This window comes from Diadema antillarum, unplaced genomic scaffold, assembly GCF_040938485.1.
Source record: "Diadema antillarum isolate AM-2024a unplaced genomic scaffold, OU_Dant_1.0 seq00000775_RagTag, whole genome shotgun sequence".
In the NCBI taxonomy this organism is placed as follows: Eukaryota; Metazoa; Echinodermata; class Echinoidea; order Diadematoida; family Diadematidae; genus Diadema; species Diadema antillarum.
In genome coordinates, this window is record NW_027271664.1 from 1,355,534 (window position 1) to 1,378,330 (window position 22,797).

The following is a 22,797-nucleotide window of genomic DNA, read 5'->3' on the forward strand; positions in this document are numbered from 1 at the left end:
CTGGCATCAGTTGTACTCTTTCGATTCATATCATAATTCCATTATGTAATTCACGTCAAACCCATGCACAACCAAAATAAAAGTATACTAGAGAAAGATATATATATATATATATATATATATATATATATATATATATAATCAATTGTGTATGTGTATCCCTTTATTAGCCCCCTGAATTTTGCACATCAGTGCATATTTTTTATAGGGCATAGTTATAATGGGTGAGGCTTGTTATTCCGAATGTCCGTTATTCCAAAACACACAAATTCCATATTTTACGATGTTTGCTGATCTCCAATTGGGTTTGTTAATGTGATCAACTTTAGCCTTATTCCAGAGGTTTGTTTACTCAGAACTTTCGCTGTTGTGAAGGATATTATTTTAAATGTCGAACCATATTTCTTTGTCTGGTTAATAAACCTTCGGAAACCGTTAAAATATAAAAACACCCGACACATGGGTATATCTGTGTCTAACGTGCTTTAGAGGGTGATATATTTATTCTTGTGTCTCATTGTGTAGCGCAAAGTTTCCATACGTGTGTTGCGACACGGATTGTCGCCCCTACACGGATTGTCGCCTCCTGCTTGGGGCGACAATCCGTGACGGGCGCTGGCGGCACGGATTGTCGCCTCCGTCACGGATTGTCGCCTGGCGACAATCCGTGACGCTTGTGCAGTTCCCAGTTTTTGACCTCGAAGGCGACAATCCGTGTTGGCAAAAAAAATGTTGCGACACGGATTGTCGCCCCGGGCTCGGGGTGGTTCTTCCGGTGTTAAGCTTTGGTGGGATGGGTATGACTGGTAAGTTATGCGTATGTGTGTGTGTGTGTGTGTGTGTGTGTGTGTGTGTGTGTGTGTGTGTGTGTGCATTGTGAGCTGCATGATATGTGATGTGTATGATTTGTTGTGTGTGTGTGTGTGTGTGTGTATGTGTATGTGTTTGGAGTATAATAATACAAAATGTAGAAACTGTGCATGTGTGGTGGTTGTATAGTGGTAGTGGTTTGTTTGTCTGTGTGTATACGTGTGCATGTATGCTTACGTGCGTATGTGGAATATAGTGGCGCTACTGTGGCAATACAAACGCCTTCAGAGTGTATGAGCACGTGTTTACAGAATTCACACCAGCGTTGATCTAATAATAGTATGGGTGTGTCAACCAATATCAGCGGTGAGGCGGGCTAGGCGAGAGAGAGAGAGAGACCGAGAGAAAATACATACGAGGGAGGTACCCTCCCCAAATTTTATTTGTCTTTGTTCATTTTTCACTGCAGTCATTTTCTTCCATCAGTCTTATAAACTAGAACGTCCATACCACTATTCTTTGTCCCAGAATAGGTTTGGCATGCTTAATGCATGAGCGAATAATTTCCACACGCCGTAAAAAAAAAAAATTGTCAATCGTTAGTTGATTTTAGCACAAACGAACTGCCATTGCACACCGCTAATACATACGTAATACAAACAAACACCAACAAACACTCAAACAAATCCTCATAATGCAAATAAGCCAACTCAACACTTTTTCCCCCTGATATTTATTGATTTCATTCAAATCATTCATAAATCGACCCATTCTGGGTGTAACATGAACAAACAAAAAAAGTTACAAATGGCTATTCGAAACACAAACAAATCAATTTGTCAATTTATACCACAAATAATCTCACTTCAACATAGATAACTCGATTATAGACCAACCCTACTAATAATTTCTTCACGAGAAAGTTTTGACATGTAGGGCCCTACCAAACCTATATTCCTTGAATATATTGGTTTGGATCATGTAGCACCTTCTTACTTACAAGGGCATATACATAAAAAAAAAACACAAATACATTACACAAATCTAGAATGAAATCAGTCATAAAAAACCCGACCACCCCCTCCCCTCCCCTCCCCAACCGAAACAAATCTAGGGCCTACAACTATCCTAAATATTAAACATCTGTCATACCATTTATAACTATCCTTCTTCAAATCCAATCCCCAACCCACCAACCCCTGATAAAACAAAACCTAAATCATCCCACACCCACATTCACCAACCCAAATACATACATACACACACACACACACACACACACACACACACACACACACGAATGTTCGTTATTCCGAAGTTTCGTTTTTTCCGAGGCTTCATTTATCCGAAACACACAATTCTCTTTACCTAGAGGTTCGTTGATCCAAAAATGAAATTCGGAATAACGAACCTTCGGAATAATGAGCCTTCGGACGAATGAGCCTTCGGACGAATGAGCCTTCAGAATAACAAACTTTTGCAATAACGAAATGTAACCCCCTTCCCACATACCGACACATACCCGAACCGATACCACATTCCTTCCTGATGAAACGATTTCCCAATGTTGATAAATAAGACATAATGGACCGTATGCAGAAAAGCAGCATCCGCCCGCACGCAAGCTCCACTCCGAATTCATATACAAATCTGCCAAACAAACTCATCAAATTCAAAGCTGCTGATAAAATCAATATCAACGTTTTTGCCAGCAACAGCTTACTAGGTGTCCCTCCCCACGCGCAGCTAAAAAACACATACGCAAAAAACTGACATAATAAACACATTCTTCCATCACACACACACACACACACACACACACACACACACACACACACACACACACACACACACACACACACACACGCACAAATGGACACTAAATTATCATGTGCACGCGCACATACACACTTCCTTGAAACCTCACCATGACTTTTTACATGGCATGTTTGCGTGGATGTAGCAATGTAAGTTATGTGTTAGTATTTAAATGATTATGTCCAGAACGATATTACCCAGCAAAATGTGCTTCGAGGGCGGGCGATAACCCGTGCCGCCAACGCCCGTCACGGATTGTCGCCCCGAGCAGGAGGCGACAATCCGTGTAGGGGCGACAATCCGTGTCGCAACATACATGCTTCATTTTTCATTTTCTTTTCCCCGCCGCGCAGTTATAACGCGATCACCAAAGAAACACTGCGTCGTACTGTTGTATCTGTCAATTTAACACAGTTGTTTGGGAGATTACATGAACAACACCAGCACTAACTGGAAGCTACATGTTGTGCTTTTTCAAAAATTGCCAATATGTTGTCGTCCATTTCTTTCTTTTCTAGCGATATGAGCACGTAAAGAAAATATTATGATAATTCTACCAAAGACACTACTATCGTAGAGCTTGCCAAAATAAGGAAGAATTGATGAGGCATTAGATATTACATTAAATCTCTATGTGCAATGGTGGAAACCCCCTGTGCCCCACATTATTCTGAGACACTAACGTAGTCGTGTTTTGAGAAAAAACATTCTGTTTTTCAAATCTATAACCTCTATATTATAGATTTCAATTAGGCTGGATATTCAGTGAGCAAAGCTGTGAAAAAAATACCAAGCTTTGCTTTGATGAAAATTGTATGGGCGGGTTTTTGAATTTGAGCAGAATATGCGAAGTTGGCACGCCGTCGACTGAGTTGGATGTGTGAACGTGGCACTTATACTGTCAAGATTTTGCATTATAATAATTGAAGAGTTTGTTTGCAAAAACCGATAAGTCCATATTTGCCAAACGGAGATATTTGCGATTAAAAGTCAAGAAAAATGAAGAGAATACGAACATTTTTGCTTCTTTTGACCATAACTTCAAATATTTATCTTTGTATGTAGTGACCAATATATTATTTAAAAGGTTTTGAACTTTACGACAGAGACAGTACTTTAAAATCTTCAAAAATGGACTTATCGGTTTTTGCGAAAAAAAAACTCGTCAATTATTGTCATCAATGTGAAAGCCAGGACCTGGTTCCCTGTTCCATTACATGACAGTATTTCCTCAATGCATTCAGTTGAAGATCAGAATACGTCATATAGACATATAATGTATGTGATCCTGCATCACAAAACAAAACAAAAAATCGCCAGACATGGATTTTAAGTTACGGGCAGATTCTAAAAGAGCAGATTCTAAGCTTTATAATTGTATATAGCTCGATTGAAACGGACTCTCCTAACCTATCTATAGATACTGGAAAGAAAGCACACATTCTGGAAAAGTGTGAACCGAGAAAAAAGGACTCTAAATGACAGGGTCTTTCTGTCTATTCAAGCCTTTAATCATATCATTCATACTATACGGCAGGCGAGCTAAACATTCAAAAGAAAAGGATCCATGAGTGATACACCCACGAATCATACACCCTCTGACTCATTCAGGTCACAAGCTAGATACAGGTCAAACAGACCAATGAGCTAGACTCTTCCACGTGAATTCTAAGATGTAATGTCTAACTCGTGTCCTATTCTTTGGGCCTTATTTCCCTTATAGCGTCTAAACTCTTGGTCTTTATTTGCGTAGTGTATAGCTTTTGTATTGTATAGCTCATGGGGCTCATACACTTGAGTGTCGAGTTTGTTTTCTGTTTGACAATTGAGCTGCATCACTCATGGGTGCCGAGCTTGTGACGTACAGCACTTATAAGTACCAAATTTGTAACGTGCTCTTAACGGGAATTGTACACAGGAAACAAGACGGTGCCTGCCGTAGCAGTTATCTCAACTGACACTTCATTATAACTACAGCTGATGTCGGTAACGCACTGATATGAAGACTGAATGATCATTCTCCAATTCTGTTGTACAGGTAGCACTCCGTAATTACCTTCAGGTTGCCCTTTGGCCGCGGGAAAATAAAGCAGAAAGAAAAGGCCAAATAAGAGTTTGTACGCTCTGTCTGGAAATCATTATCAAACACGATACGAGCAAACAAGCAAGTTTACTCCTCATTGAACCTTGGACTATGTCTCCAACGAACAAACAATGCCAACATAATGTTGTATGCTACATAATTTGGAAATATAAAAATTGTAACAGCTAAAGAATAGCAAGCAAACGGCTGTGTCGCGGACAGGAGCGTCGCATTTACTTCCACGCGCTCAGAGACAAATTCTTTTTGTCCCGCAAGGGTTTGTTACTTGAGATGTTTTCTTTTTTCTTTGATATGATTATTGTGATTGCCTGACAGTGTTTTAGGACGTTACAATCCAAACGTGTATTCAACTTATTCTCTATAAATCATCCCAGTCTCTCAGACTACCGGCGATGGATAGAATATACGACCTCTTTTTCCTTTTGACACTGATTGCTACTATGTTCTGTGACCAAAATATAAAAGGTAAGTGCAACTTTGTTTTCGTAAACCTGTACATAATTTAATCGTTGCCGAGTAATTACCAATATGAGTTGGTTCAAAACGCGGATCCGTCAAGAAAATTACAAAATTCTGAGAATGTCTCTAAACACTTTCACTTAAACCGTTTGAAATTCAGCCAAATAAAGACACAACCCTCGTGTTTTAGACTTGAATAATAAAGTTTATTTAGTTCAATGTATCGAATTCAATTTGAACAATGAGCGTCTCCACTTCAATTCTTACTTAAAGCGGGGTTCCCACTATCACGATTGGCGCCACGATTGAAATCGTGGTCTTAATCGTGCAGCAAGCGTGACGGTCTTATCAAATTGTATCAGATCTTAAGGTCAATCGTGGCAATCGCGTTAATCGTAGGAAAATTTTGGACGGTTCAAAATTTTTCTACGATTAACACGATTAGTTTTTGATCGTGATCATCGCATCAGATCGTCTAGGATCGTATCCAAACGCACCACATCTCTTCTAATCGTGCTACTTAATCGTGTTGATCGGGATCGACTTTTTCACTTCACTTCCGCTTATCATTATTTTTTTTTTGCCCATTTGCCCTTATATTACTCATAAATTGATTTATTTTGTATTCTGATGGGTGGTAGCCTGCATATTTAGATTATTATTTCCAAACGGCAAATTGTATGTCGGTGTGGGATTTAATTGTAATTTTTAAGGTACATTATCAAAATATTTTTTTTTAATGATTTCATAAAATGAAAGTTGTATTACAGATTTTTAGATGTTTTCATACATTATGTTAATGATGTTTTCATTAATGAGTTGCTATTACCATTATACAGACACACAAAACAGGATATGGGATAACTTTTGTGACGAAAACAAAAAATGAGCAAAAATGAAATGGCAATTGTATGTCTGCACGTATTGACTAACGTCAGTACAAAGATGAGAATAATTTAATGAATCGTGCTTGAATGGATACATATCAAAGGCAAATGGTTAATTTTTAAAGATATATTACAGAGTATTTTTTTTTTGGGGGGGTGCAGTATCCTGCTGTTTGTGTATTGTGCATAGTAATTAAGAGTTGTTGTTTCATCAGCCATCGTTTGACCCCTTTACATCTATTTTGACACTTTTCAATGTCTCTTTTGTATGTTTGGTAGAGCATGAATTTGGAAGAAAAATTGTTATTTTCAACTCTCATTATTACTGCAAATGTAAGAGTGACCATTGACGTGGATGTAAGATCACTCGTATGATTATGACAATGAAGATCACTCTTATTATTTTTCACAGTTAGTTATTCAATAAGTGAAGCAATGTACCCCTGCGAAATAATTTTGCGTAACCTCCTTTTTTGTTAAAAAGTGACATCACTTTGATTAGGGAGTCACCTTTCTGTTATGTGTGTGTATCAGTTATGTTAAACATTGTTAAGTAAAACACTAAATCAAGCCGAATAAAGCAAACTTTTAGTAACCCATGAGATATCGACATTTTTAAATAAAAAGGCATATGATACATACACTTTGCGAATATGAAATCGAACACATAAGCAATACTATCTATTCGGCCAACTTTCTTATATCGAGCGTATATAACACATAATACTATGTTACATAGCATTCAAAAATGATTCCATCCTCTTTCTTACAATTGTAGCTTCCATTTCATCATGCAATTATTTTCTTCATGTATTGGAGAGAAAGGTCATTTTGTCTTACTGTTTTTTTTTTCTGGGGCAGAGGGGCAATCATCTGATCTTATGTATTTTGGTGCGTTATTTCATTTTTTTTTTGTGAGGGGGGAGGGTGAGCATGTCGATTCAATAATCTATTACTTTCTTTACGTTTAATATTAGCGAGGGAATATCTGAGGTTATTATGGCTGGCCTGGGTGCTGCTTTCTCTCTGATAACATAATCGTCGTTAGCAATGCTGCAAAGGTTACGTTGTCATCATCGTCAACCTGTCAAGCCTTGCCATCATCAATGGTTGTGGATAAAATCAATAGGCCTAATCACTCATAATTTAAGGCAAACAATGAAATCCATCGTCAGTCGGACTATAATATTCCCATTCGGGTCCGATCGCGCCTTAAATGGGGGTCGCTTCTGATCCCTATCGTAAAAGATATCGTATCTTATCTCAGCAGCCCGTATTGGTTCGCGGTATTCGTATTGGAACGTATCAGTACGTTGCTGCACGTACCAGATCGGGGATCCTGATCGTAATGGTCATGTTAGATGGGTACCAATCGTGAACTCAATCAGGGCAATTCTGTCAGATCGTATTTGAACGGCAGACCAGATCGTGACAGATCGTATCGCTTGAAATAGACCAATCGTGACCATATCGCCTCCAAGCGTACCAACACGTATTGACTCGCTGGGATACGATATGGACACGATTGGTCTATTTCAAGCAATTAGATCTGTCACGATGTGGTCTCCAATTCAAATATGACCCGATAGGATTGTCCCGATTGAGTCTACAATTAGTTTCGATCTAACACGATCATTACGATCGGGATCCCCGATCTGGTGCGTGCAGCTGTGTTCTGATACGTTCCAATACGAATACCGCGAAGCAATGCGGGCTGTTATACGATATCTTTCACGATCGGGATCAAAAGTGACTAGATTTAAGGCGCGATTGGACCCGATTGGGAATATCATAGTCCGACTGACAATGTTTTTCATTATTTCTATAACTTCTGAAGAGTGATTAGGCCTATTTATCCACAACCATTGATGATGGCAAGGGTTGACTGAGGATGACGACAACGTGACCTTTGCAATATTGCGAATGACGATTACGTTATCATCAGAGAGAAAGCAGCGCCTAGGCCAGCCACAACGTCAGAAATTCCCTCTTCTAATTCAACCTAAAGATTATTGAATCGACATGCTCGGTCTCAGCACCCCCCCCCCCCCAAAAAAAAAAAAAAAAAAAAAAAAACCTGCATACGCAAGATCAAGTCATTGCCCCCTCTCCCCCCCCCCCCAAAAAAAAAAAAAAAGAAAAAAAGATAAAGACAAATGTTTTCGCCTTCCTTTGAAACACGTGAAGAAAATATGATGAAATGGAAGCTTAAAAAGAGTTTTGGATCTCTTTGAATGCTGACATTATTATGTCTCATAGGCTCAGTATAAGAAAGTTGACAGAACTTATAGTATTGCTTATGTGTTTGATTTCATATTCGCATAGTACGTATATATGCCTTTCTATTTCAAAATATCGTTATCTCATGGGGTATTGAAAGTTTGGTGGGTTTAGCTTGATAAATAGTTTTTAACAGTGCTTAACAAAACCGATATACACACAACAGAGAAGTAACTCCCCTAATGTCACTTTTTAACACAAGATAAGTTTGAAGTAAAATTATTTCGCAGGGGTATTGTTACACTTGTTAACTAACCTCTAAGTGAAAAATGACAGTGATCTTTGTAGTCATGTATGAGTGACAATGGTCACTTTTCAAAAGTCACAAAAGTTTTCGTTGGGTATGAGAAACATTCTGCTTCCGGTGAATGTTTCAGTGGTGTTATTGTAGGATTCAAATTTTGCCAGCCCTCCCCTATTCAATATCAAAAGTACAGTTTTGCAGATTTTGCTCCATCTTTAAAGTGTACATGCTTACTCAATGAAGACACAACTACTCTTTCTTATGCTCACTTGACATGGGCTGCTAGATGTTGGCTGCATTATCTGACACTAATCTTAAACTAAATGGATTTCGCAGTTTTATGAGAGTAGACCCAGCTATTTTCATCTAAAAACCAAACCACAAAAAAAAACATGAAAGTTGTTACAATAGATGTGAAGGGGTCAAATGATGGATGATGAAACAACAACAGCAATTAATAATTATATACAATACACAAGAAACAATACTTTACCCCCTCCCCCCCAAAAAAAAGCAACAACAACAACCAACAACCAAACAAACAACCCAACAACAACAACTAGAGAGGGGCCGTCAAAGGCGGCAGACCCACGCCTTGTACAAAGTCGGGGTAAACATACTGTGCATTCGGTCATCTACCAGAATTCGGTCACTTAATTGCCAGTGTCCTTTATCACCAGCCAGTGCGTTCTACCAAAGATCGTACACTGAAGTGTACGATCTTTGGTTCTACAGTCACATCACACGCAAATCACATCATTTCACATACGGTAACACTCATTCACCACAGGAAAGTCCTTTAGTCTCCTCCAAAAATCCATCGAAAATCCCAAATTCCACCGTCAAAAGTGCAGATTCGGAACTTTTCCAAGCGCGCGCGAATTAGGCCAGTTTTAAGAGTATTGTCTACGCGACGGGTCGCCGAAAAAGCGCTAAAAATCGAGAAATACGCCGTTTTCTTGCGGGATATTTTGCTTATAGCAAGCCGAGAGTGTGTTGATATCAAAGGTCGTACGAGAGTACGATCTTTGATGGTATCCACAAAAGCGCAAAAGAAAAACAAAATTTACGTACCCCCTAGGCAATTACCCCTATGATTAGTGTCTACGGGAATTATTCAACGCAAGGGTTAAATGCAAATGTCTACTGCACCAGTATTCGGTCACCAACGAGCGCCGCAACGTCCCCGATGCTATTTTGCACCAACAGGGTAGAGCGCCATGCATTTTCAGCGGCCTTGCACACGCATTGACATTGAGCGCGCATATCGCGCAGTGTGACTGCGACCGAGCAAATGCTCCTCCAACGAAAAAAAAACAATCAATTTTGATTTGAAATATCATCAAAATACGGGCCAGTTTGTGACGACGGAGAACGAACTTTCATAAATCCAGAAGGACATAGTCCTTCAAATAGGCCTAAACGTAAATTTCGGAATTCTTACGAACATTTGAGCAGCGAAGTCCGATCGTTTGGGAGTTTATGTTTTCGTATGGTAGCGGAAAATCGCAAAGTGAGAAACGGGAAATTTTCGGAGTGGTCACTATACCATGGGGTCAAAACTTAAAGGTCGCACAGAATTTGCAAGGGTCAACCGATTATCACCAAAATCTAATCGATTCTTTCCTGTCATTATCCAGACATCCCCTGAACATTTCGTGCAAATCCGTTTACCCGTTCTCTTGTTATCTTGTACACAAACAAACAAACAAACAAACAAACAAACAAACAAACAAACACACAAACAAACAAACAAACAAACAAACAAACAAACATACGGAACCCTTTACATAACCCCCTGCCGATTTTCATCGGCGTGGGTAATTACTCTAGTATAGTTCTAAAAAGTAAGCAAATTTGCCTTTGATGTGTGTTCACTCCTGCACGATTCAGGAAATCATTCTCATTTTTATACTGACCTTAGTCAATACGTGCAGACATACCACAGTCATTTTAGTTTTTCTATTTTTTCGTTTAAAAAATTACCCCAAATTTATTACTGGTAACTCCGTTTTTGTGCGTCTGTGTTATGGTAAAACAATGTATAGTAATAATAATATGTATAAAAATATCTGATACTCGCGGAATACAAAATATGTACGATCTTGGAGCAAAATAAGGGCAATTATAAAAAAAAAAGAAGAATAAATATAATTAGGAGGGAAGTGAAAAAGTCGATCCCGATCAACACGATTAAGAAGTACGATTAGATGAGATTTGCTGCGTTTTTATACGATCCAAGACAACCTGATGCGATGATCACGATCAAAAATTAATCGTGTTAATTGTAGAAAAATTTTGAACCGTCCAAATTTTTTCTACGATTAATGCGATTGCCACGACTGACGTCAAGATCTGATAAGATTCGATAAGATCACCACAATTCCTTCACGATTAAGACCACGATTTCAATTGTGGCGCCAATCGTGATAGTGGGAACTCCGCTTTAGGGCTCGTTTCATAAAACTTGTCATCAGTAACAAGTTGTCATAGATGTGACAAGCTACTGAAATCCTCGCATCTGATTGGCTGAGAGCAAATTCGTCACAGAAATGTGCCAGTTGTCACTGGTGACAAGTTATACAAAATGGGCCCCAAGTATCAGTCCTAGATTTAAGCCCACAGCAATCTATTTAAATTTACATGTTTACCATGTTTGGGAGCAAGGAAGAAGGGGCATTCCTTAAAGGGTTACTATTATAAGCATAAGCTGCTAATAATCACAAGGGGAAGAATAAGAGCAAAATGTTGTTTAATGATTTTCAGGTAAACATTTATGGTGTTTCAACGGAGAATTAATACATTATTGACTTTAATTAGGATTTACCTGTTACCATTTCAATAACGTCACAATTTTTTCTTTCCGGAAAATATTTTGAATTTTCATGAAGAAAACTGTTGGTTGATTTCAAAACGTGCTAGAGTAGAATGGTATAATAACCATGTGCTTATGACGTCATTTGGGTTGAATTATACTCGAATCTTACCTTTATGATCACCTTAATACAATAGGAAAAAGAACAAATTTTAATATAGGCTCATTAGGACAACATAGATTATCTTGATTTAAGCTGAGATTACCTATTATTTTCCGTTCTTTCGGGCAAAAATGATTTAACTTCACCTTAAAAATAAGACTCAACTCATCCAAAGTTGTAAACTTTAAGTTATATAAGGGGAAGAATTTTCTCATCTATATATTTTGTTTTGTGTTATCTTTACATTTACATGATTGCAAGCGTAAGAACGACATTAAGTGAACAACTTTTCGTTAGTTATACCAGACAAACTTAGGCATCAAAATAAAAGTAATGATGATAGAGCAACATTCTCATCCCTGCTGCACTTCCCCCATTTTCGGGAGGGGGGGGGGGGGCAAAAAGATAGGCATCATGCATACAAAAAGTTTAGAGTAGAAGGCTATATGTACGAAGTTCAATGCGTGCATACAATCACGCGAACTCAAATTTCTGCCGTCTAGCGTCAGTGGTAGGTACTGCCCCCAACGTTCAAGGTTGGAAAGGAGAAGACATCCTATTGCCATGTGACATCAAAGAGAAGCCTCTCGTTGTGCAGTGGGTTAAGGAGAAAATATCAGATCAGCAGCAGAGGACGGCAAAGGCTGAATTCATCGATGGAGAATTGTTTAGCTTGGAGGAACGGTTCGACATCGACAAAAACTTCAGCCTCGTCATCAGCAGCTTGGAGGTGGCAGATGAGGGTCGTTACTATTGTCAGGTGCTGCTGAAGAATTCCCAAAGTTTGGGAAATTCCACCATCATGACAATTCGCTGTAAGAAACATCTGTCTCTATTCATGTCATCATTAGTGAGAGGGAAAAATATTGTTATGAATAAGGTTACCGGTGAATAAAGATAGAAGAAGCTTTAGACACTCAAGCTGACTGAAAAGCAGAAGACGAAAGAACTATATTCAGGGGCGGATCCAGGAATTCTGTAAAGGGGGGGGGGGCGACTAATATTTCTGGTGCCTCTTCCGGGTTTCATTTCATTGTGTCTTTTTATTTCTTTTGTATTTAACGAAAAATAATGTGGGGAGGGGCGTGCGGAGGTTGCGCCCCCCCCCCCCCCCCCCCTTTGGATACGCAGTGACAGTGACAGTTCGTCACAATATCACAGTGTCACATTGACTTTAAAATAATGCTAGCAGTTAAGCCAATTTCAAGAGTGATCGTGGTGATGGATAAATGAGTCTAATTGCAATCAAACCTTTTGCCTCAAAGAAATACAACATGACACATAAAGTATATAAATGTTGGTAGTCAAAAACATGTTCACATATTGCTCATCTTCTCATAAGAAGACTTAATCTTTCATTTACTTTCTTTTTGATAAAGCATTACATTATTCATTAGATTTGTTACAATAACATAACTGAGACTGTTTTCATATCACAAGTTTCAAAGCAAACAGATAAATCAAGATAGTAAAGACAACTTTGTATATACAGCGTGTCCCAGAAAAAACGAAACCGGGTTTCCATGCAACTTTTTACTATCGAAATCATACATTTCCTTTACGAGCTATACATCAATAGAAAGATAATTAGTCCAGGCGCAGGGACCCAGAAAAAATGACTTCGTTCAACCCACCCCGCAGAAAAGGTTTGACTGCATAGGGTGGTCGGTTGGACTCTCTGGAACACCCCTAGGTAGTATGTGATTCGAAATTGTGGTATCAATAAAATTTTACAGGCCATTTTAGTTGCGACAAGACCTTATTGTTCGAAAAAGAGTCTGCGCACGCCAAGACTACTACACGCACCACTAGCACTGCTAAAGGCGCCAGTGCCAGTGGTGCGTGTAGTAGTCTTAGCGCACGCAGACTTTTTCCTAGGCAAACAAGGGTTTTTGCCAGCAAACTCACTAGCTGAGGTCAGTGTAGTTTAGTTTCTAGCCGTTTTTATTTCGTGTATATTTTTTCCGAGTTGCAGCAAGCCGAGTGAGGTTGCATACCCAGTGATTGTGACCCCAAACCGTTCGGGCGTCGCAATCACTTGGTATGCGCCTTCGCTCGGCTTAGCACAATAAAGTGGGCTTCTACACATGCGCAAGCTGCAACTCGGAGAGATGAAAACGAAAAAAAATGACTAGAAACTAGACTGGGGTCGGTTACGGCTGGCACTGAAAATTACAACATAATCACAGTTTTTTGCAGTTATTTCATGAATAATTCCTCAAAACACCGTAAAACCATATATATATATATTTATATATATATATGTTGCTAGAGATATCAGCAAAACAATGGGATACATTGTAAGTTAAAATATTGTGCATGGTTACCATGGTAACCAGATGTATACAGGTGATTGATAATCCAAAAAATGCCTCCAACTGCTGCAAACTTTGGTATTTTTTGTTCAGTTTCTTTTTTGTAGATAGGTGAATTAAAAACAAACATTTCTATTGATTATTGTTCAAAACAGTTTTTTTCCTGTTGCCATGGCAACCAGTAATATCCAATCAGGATTCAGCTGTCAATACTTAAGAACTAATGCCCATATTTTCAAAAAGCTCAATAAGCATGTCATTCTGCATAATTGTACCATTTACCGTACTTTTAACACATATTTGACTTCAAATTACAGGCAAATGTTGTTTCCAGCAATGTATGGACACAAAATTCCCTTCAAAATCTATGTTAATACAGAGAGCAAAGCCGACGATATTCTGATATTAGCTTTTTAGAGTATATATTTACAGAGAAATGGTTATTCGAAACAACCTTGGAAAAGAGCAGAAGAAAGCAATTGATTGTTCTTGTTCTTAAAGGAAATTTATTCAAGAATGCAGATAAATTCCTTTCTAAAGAAGGAATATACACGTACACTGCAATATCCATCAATGGAATTGAAAGCGTACTTTTCGTTGGTAAGCTATACATATATTTGGACAACTTGTGGTGATATTTCATAATCAAGTTCGAATTACCAATTCTTTGTTAAATATGAATTCAATTTTTCATTTCTTGTTAAGTCTGTTACTAGAGCTCACAGTGTGATGGATTGACTTTCAGTACTTCGTTATACACACACACACACACACACATATATATATATATATATATATATATATATATATATATATATATAAGTATCTTAGCTTTATTTTCAACAAGTTTATTTGTGAATCGAGGTATTTGTGAATCAGGGTATTTTAAGGACGTCTCAGGGTCAGACAATTCAGACAATCAGAGAACTTTCTGTCTCAAATATACCATCAGCATTTATGTTTGTACCACACCAGCGTGCGATAAAGTGAAAAAAAAAATATCTCGAGTGTAAATACTTTTTCTTGCTTTTCGTGGACTGTAAGTGCACGAAATTTGAATCATTCTGTTTGTTATAGGCTATATCTAAAGTGTAGATACATTGTTCGTGCTTTTCGTGGACTGTAAGTGCACGAAATTTGATTCATTCTGTCGATATAGGGTATCATTATTTGGACAACTTATGTTGATATTTCATAACCAAGTTCGAATCGTCAGTTCTTTGTTAGATATGAATTTCTTGTTATGCCTGTTACTAGAGCTCACAGTGTGACTGACTTTCAGTACTTTGTAATGTTATACATTACAGTACAAGTTTTGTAACTTTTTTTGTTCAACAATTTTATATGTGGATCAGGGTATTTTAAGGACATTTCGGGCTCAGATAACTTTCTATTTTCCACAGTCATTTATAAGTTTGCCATAACAAAGTAGGATAAAGTGAAAAAAAAAATATCTGGAATCCAGACACGTTTGTTTATTTTGCCTTACGTGCTCATGATCACCCATGGTAGGTCGGGTCTTAACCCTATAAAGCCCAAGCTATTTTGACCCCTTCCAGGCCCAAGGGGGGGGGGGGGGGGGGGGGGGCAGCACATTGTGCCCCTACATAACTTCTTTATTATATGATGTATGACCGTCATATTTGGCACATGGGTAGAGCAACTCATGCTCTACATGACCCAACATTTCTCAAGGTTACCCACTGAGGGCACTATTTCCCAAAATATAAAAAAATACATAGAAAATATGCTAAAATCATGTTTTTTCTGTCTATTTCTTTATCCCCAGTAAATATGTTGTTATTTTATATTAATCATTTTCATATTTACTACAAAGGAAGAGCAAGTCAACGTCCACTATTTGTTATGGTTGAAATTTCTCAAGGTCAACATGTGGGGGCGTAATTCATTACAATATAAAGAAATATATGAAACCTATTACGTATTGCTTGGAATGGGTGCATATATTTGTATCACATTTCATATTTCCAAAAGACTGACATTTTAAGTTTACAGATTGATATTATGATAAACAAATGATATTCCAGGCAAAGCTTGTGTGAAGATAACACAAAATAAAAAGGTAATCTTTCATAAATGCTGTATTTTCGATTATTTCTATTATATCTATTGTTTGATGCCTATGTTATATAGAAAATAAAGGAAATAATAAGAAGACCATTTCAGGGTAATTCTCAACCATAATTACTTCACATTTCTTTCCTTTAGCAAACTATAGCCAAGAAAACCCCAATTTCATCCATAATTATATTGTTAACTGAAATTGAAACAGAAAATCATACAAAATCTGACTAACATGGTTGTCAGTTTACGGTTGCCATAGCAAAGAGGAATATCGGACATACCTAAATTATATATCAAAATGTTTGTTATAAGATTTTAGGAAAAGCCACCAAATTTGGTTGAAATCGGGTAAAGGGTTTAGGAGCGGCAAACGAAGATATGGTAGGGGGCACAATGTGCCCCCCCCCCCCTTGGGCTTTATAGGGTTAAACTACTCACCTCAACACTACAAAGTTAACCTGGATAAAACGGATAGGACCCCTAAGATTTTCCCTCATTCCCTCCTTAATAGCATTAATTCATTACTGCACGTTTTAATACAAATTTACATGTCATGACTTTTCATTTTATTTTTTTATTTTTAACCCTAGCTTACCAACGAAAAAGTACGCTTTTAATTCCATTGATGGATAATGCAGTGTACGTGTATATTCCTTCTTTAGAAAGGAATTTATCTGCATTCTTGAATGAATTTCCTTTAAGAACAAGAACAATCAATTGCTTTCTTCTGCTCTTTTCCAAGGTTGTTTCGAATAACCATTTCTCTGTAAATATATACTCTAAAAAGCTAATATCAGAATATCGTCGGCTTTGCTCTCTGTATTAACATAGATTTTGAAGGGAATTTTGTGTCCATACATTGCTGGAAACAACATTTGCCTGTAATTTGAAGTCAGATATGTGTTAAAAGTACGGTAAATGGTACAATTATGCAGAATGACATGCTTATTGAGCTTTTTGAAAATATGGGCATTAGTTCTTAAGTATTGACAGCTGAATCCTGATTGGATATTACTGGTTGCCATGGCAACAGGAAAAAACTGTTTTTAACAATAATCAGTAGAAATGTTTGTTTTTAATTAACCTATCTACAAAAAAAAACTGAACAAAAAATACCAAAGTTTGCAGCAGTTGGAGGCATTTTTTGGATTATCAATCACCCCTGTATACATCTGGTTACCATGGTAACCATGCACAATATTTTAACTTACAATGTATCCCATTGTTTTGCTGACATCTCTAGCAACATATATATATATATATATATATATATATATATATATATATATATATGGTTTTACGGTGTTTTGAGGAATTATTCATGAAATAACTGCAAAAAACTGTGATTATGTTGTAATTTTCAGTGCCAGCCGTAACCGACCCCAGTCTAGTTTCTAGTCATTTTTTTTCGTTTTCATCTCTCCGAGTTGCAGCTTGCGCATGTGTAGAAGCCCACTTTATTGTGCTAAGCCGAGCGAAGGCGCATACCAAGTGATTGCGACGCCCGAACGGTTTGGGGTCACAATCACTGGGTATGCAACCTCACTCGGCTTGCTGCAACTCGGAAAAAATATACACGAAATAAAAACGGCTAGAAACTAAACTACACTGACCTCAGCTAGTGAGTTTGCTGGCAAAAACCCTTGTTTGCCGAGGAAAAAGTCTGCGTGTAGTAGTCTTGGCGTGCGCAGACTCTTTTTCGAACAATAAGGTCTTGTCGCAACTAAAATGGCCTGTAAAATTTTATTGATACCACAATTTCGACTCACATACTACCTAGGGGTGTTCCTGGAGGTCTCATCTACCACTCTGTGTGGTCAAACCTTTTCTGCGGGGTGGGTTGAACGAACTCCTTAATTAAGGCCCGTACAGGAATTAGCGCCTTGACTAAATCTTTTCTTCTTTCATTTGATGTACAACTTAATGTTCATTGTTCATGCATGACTGAGTTAGAACAATGAAAAGTGGTGCTACCAAATTTTCATTTGCACGCGCAAATGGTGATTTTAAGTGAATTTTTCAGACTTTTAACGTTACGTTTTCGAAAAATAAAGTTCTTAACCCAAATATTCATATTTTCTCCTTTTATATGAGACCTTATGCGTCAAAAATGAATAACGCATGCTTGAGAAAAATCTGTATGAAAGCATGCTTCATTTCTGCCGATTCTACGGATAGTCGAAGAAAACGAGCATTCAGCTCTCCCGACATAGCATTAGACAATGGGCTCATCTGCACCATTGAATTCACACAAAACAACCGCAGTGCTACAGTGAATGTTGTTGGGGGAGGGGGTATTTACAGAGGATGCTGTATGAGACGGACAGCCCTTTGTTGTCATTTATTTAGAATAAGCTATGAGACATAACCAATAATTGAAGACTAATATCGTGAGTATTCTCAGGTTGCACGCAGTCCAATGGCTACGGGAAATCGAGCTACACATTTTGATGATTTTATACCTTAAACTTATTTCACTGTTTTCATTCCTCTCTACATTTCCCTCACGCGTGCTTAGTCCTTCATCACTGACAGGGTTTTGAAGTTTTTGAAGGGGGAGGGGAAGAAGAAAAAGAGTGTTCTTCGCTTTATTTATCACTGAACTTGCGCTTCTAACATTTCAAAGGTACAAGTGCAGGGCAAAAAGTCGTCTTCTGTTTTGTTCTGTTTTGTGTGTGTGTGGGGGGGGGGAGGGCTCGGAAGGCTTTTTCAGTTACTTTCATCCCCCTTCACATTCCGCTGATGAACACCCTTGCTCTGTGGTTGGATCATGTGCTAATTTATGACTCTATTCCGAACCGTCTGTAACATTCCCTTTTAACCCCTCCCTTCGTGTTTGTGTAAATTCATTGAAGCATGAAGGCCATTGTTATCTGCCAAGTCGGGCAGGCGTCGGGAAAGCTAACTGACTCCTTGATTACTATCCATCTTTCTGAGTAAAAATGGACACATATTTTCAAATTAAGTTTTTTTTTCGAGTAGCCGTAGATCATTTTTTACGCATGAGATATCATTTGAAAGGAAAATGAATGGATATTAAGGCCACGATTTCATTTTTTTACAAAGGATTGCCGAAAAAGCCTTAAAAACTCATCCAAAGTCGCCATTTGCTCGTGCAAATGAAAATTTAGTAGCATTACTTTCTATTGTTCTAACTCAGCCATGCACGAATTATGAACAATGAGTTGTACATCAAATGAAAGAAGAGAAGTAAATCTTTCCATTCATGCATATCTGGTAAAACAAAAATATGATTATGATCGCAAAAAATTGCAATGAAACTCGGTTTCGTTTTTTCTGGGACACGCTGTAAATATATATATATATATATATATATATATATATATATATATATATATATATATATATATATATATATTTATATTTATAAGTATATATATGTGACCCTGCACCTCAAAACAAACAAAAAGTCGCCAGACATGAATTTTTAGTTAAGACCCGATTCTGAAAGAGCACACTTTAAGCTTTAAATTGATGTATAACTCAAATCAAATGGACTCTCCTAACCTATCTAAATATTGGAAAGAAAGCACAAACTCAGGAAAAGTGTGAACTGAGAAAAGATGCTCTGAAGTACAGTGTCTATTCAAGCGCTTAATCTTTACCAAATCGTGCTGGCTGTGCGATGAATGGGACAAAAAACAGGAAGTAAACCACCAGAGTAACAACAATGAAGGGATTAGGAAATTAAAGTGAAATTAAGCATGCCTCATCAACACATTCTATCCATACTTAATGCCAAATTTCAAAGCAGTAGCACTATCCTGTCAAAAGTTATTAGAGTTGAAAGTGAAGAGTGTGGACAAGGTTTTTTTCAGAAATGAAAAAGGGATTCTAAAGACACACCTAATCACACTATTCTACCAAAATGTCAGAGATAAACTGCTAAAAAACACACTTTCCTGCCCGTTTTATGATACCAAATTTTAGCATAATGTAAAAGAAGACCCGCTCTTTTAGAAAATATGAAAAAGTCAAGTTCGGCTAGGTTGACCCATTTCACTTATTTTCAGTCCTCACGCAAAATCAGTGTGTGCGACTTTATGTTCGTTTTGAGGTGCACGGTCACACACACACACACACACACACACACACACACACATATATATATATATATATATATATATATATATATATATATATATATATATATATATATTGTAGTTGCTCCGCGTATTGGCAGTACTAGATATAGCAATAATAATGTCACAGTAAAGGAATGCATTGAATGCCAATTACCTTGATTTAATAATCAAGTCCGAATTTTCGGGGGCCTCCCCCTTCGTCAGGAATGACAGTGCGAATGAATTTTCACAGTGACATCACAGTGAAGTGTTAATATCACTAACACCTCAATATAAAATATCACTATGAAAGTTCATTCGCACTGTGTCATGCACCAACAGAACACCCGTCAGCACCGACATAACATCTGTCATACACCGACAAAACATTCCTGGATCAGCACCGAATGACTGCAACTGTTAACGCCATGTTTGTCAACTCCAACTCTCATGTCCGAATGGACACTTTTATTCCACCCCACCCTGGTTTCACCAAGGCACATCACGGTTCTCAGTCACACCTCCCCCCAACAAGAGGAAAGTTATGAATGTAACTTTTCGACTATAAACACCTTCGTTGTACGGCTTACTTCACTGTTATTGCGTACTACACGTATTCAGCTCACAACTCAAATAGTTTTGTGTTGTTTTCTTAAAACATCACCTGGCATACTACACTTATAATTACTGATTTTGAGCCTTATCAGAATCAGTTAACTCCGGCATCAATTGTCCACTTTTAGAACAATATATGAAAACTTGACAAGCCCCCTACAAAACATGTAAATACAATATTAATATGCCTACCGTAATACACATGTGAAACTGTTTTCAACGGGTGCACATACGGGTGCACATAATCCCGAAAGATTACACCAGATGTAATCAATCATTTCTCCAGTAGTATTGATATTTTGATTGAGACTGTGCTTTCTGGTAGTCTCGACTATAATTATATCCTCACATACTTGATCAATAAACTTACGTAACTTCAGGCATGAATAGTATTTTTTTTTTTTGGTAACACATACACTTCATCTTTAAATGTGGAAACCAAAAATACACTTTCTTCATAAAATTGTTCTGACTATTGCAAAGATATGTCTGTTTCTCCAACACAAACTTTCAATGGAGTTTCACTGAATGAAGTAACAGCACACATCTCTTGATTATAACAACATCGTATTTAAGCACTATAACACATGTGTACATCTACTCAATGTACTTGCTAATAAATCTTATACATATGTCAACTCTGCGTCATGAGTTAACCAGAACAACAACAAAAATGTAACCACCGGACATTTCTCTTTGTCACTCCACACATATATGTTTTGTCACTCGTTAGCATGTTATAATATACAATGTTTGTGGAAACTCTGGAAAATATCGAGATCATACTCGACACACAAATGTGACTCTGTCACTCTGTAACGAAATACATATTATACAAGTTATTCATTTACAAAAGTGACATTATATCTTGGCTTCTTTATGCCTCACTGTCACTCATCACTTTTTCATTTATACAAAACAACACAAATTCTTTTGTTTTAACACAAATCGGTTGATATAAAACTCAAAATTTGATCAACAGTTTTCCTGTGACTGGCCGGTTGTGTTTTGCTATACTGTTTTTGCATTTGCGAGCATTAACTCTGTAACGTATCGGTACACATACAAATCTGAATCCTTTGACTCTTTGGTACATTGGATGAAATCACAATACATGTAGAAGTGTGCAACTGAAGCACAACTTTCACTCTAATCTTACACACCACAGATGTTGTATCCTGGCGCTTCCTGTAATGTTGGGTTTTCAAAATACAACTGTATCATACAATGCTTGGCGTGTAACACATCATTAATTATTTCAATTGATGTCTTCTAATAAAGACAGAATATTGTGTACTAGTACTTTCTCATACTTCCTAGTATCACTCACATATACTGTTTTCGTTTAAAACAAACACGATTAGCATAAATACAATTTCTTCCTTCACAGATCCTTGGGAAAGGAAGAAAACTGAACGAGAATACATAAACACATGTATACATTGTCATATACAAAGAGTCAACATCAGTTTCTTGTCTGTTTTGAGTCTTGTTTGAAATGTTCTGCTTGATGTAGGTTTCACTGTAGATTTGAGATTGTTATCGTTCGGCAACATTATCAGCGCGTGCACAGTTTCAAGCTCGCGACAAAGCGTCTGCTAATTTGTTGTCCTTTCCTGCTATGTGCACAATTCTCAGTGGGTACGGCTGGAGAATCAAACTCCAACGGAAGAGACGCTGATTCTTGTGCTTGAAGCGTTCTAAGAATGTCAATGGGTTATTGTCAGTGTACACCACGATGTCTCTTCCACCGTCCAAATACGCTTCGAAATGTTGCACGGCTAGAACGACACTGAGGCATTCCTTCTCCACAGTTGAATACTTTTGCTGATGGCGATTCAGTTTTTTGGAGAAGAAACACACGGGTTTGCTGTGTCCGTTGTCGTCGTCCTGAAGTAGCACGGCTCCTACTCCTCGGTCACTAGCATCCGTAGCCAGCTGGAAGCTCCTCTCGAAGTTTGGTGCGATAAGCACGGGATCGTTCATGAGGTCGTCCTTCAGCTTCTGGAACGCACCCTGGCAGTTCGCCGACCACTGGAACGTTGTACCCTTTTTCAACAGGTCCGTCAAGGGCACCACCAAGTGACTGAAATTGGGAACGAACCTCCGGTAGAATC

General features: G+C 37.8%; 1 protein-coding gene across 3 annotated transcripts in view; it reads left to right on the top strand.

The window, feature by feature from the left end:
- The first annotated feature begins 4,945 nt into the window (after nucleotides 1–4,945).
- Nucleotides 4,946–22,797, top strand: part of LOC139738927 (uncharacterized) — a 238,710-nt gene continuing 220,858 nt past the window's right edge. For all 3 annotated transcript variants that reach the window (XM_071649550.1, XM_071649553.1, XM_071649551.1), the window contains exon 1: nucleotides 4,946–5,197. In XM_071649550.1, coding sequence (XP_071505651.1) covers nucleotides 5,125–5,197 — 73 coding nt within the window. In that variant the 5' untranslated portion in view covers nucleotides 4,946–5,124. The remainder of the gene's footprint in view (nucleotides 5,198–22,797) is intronic.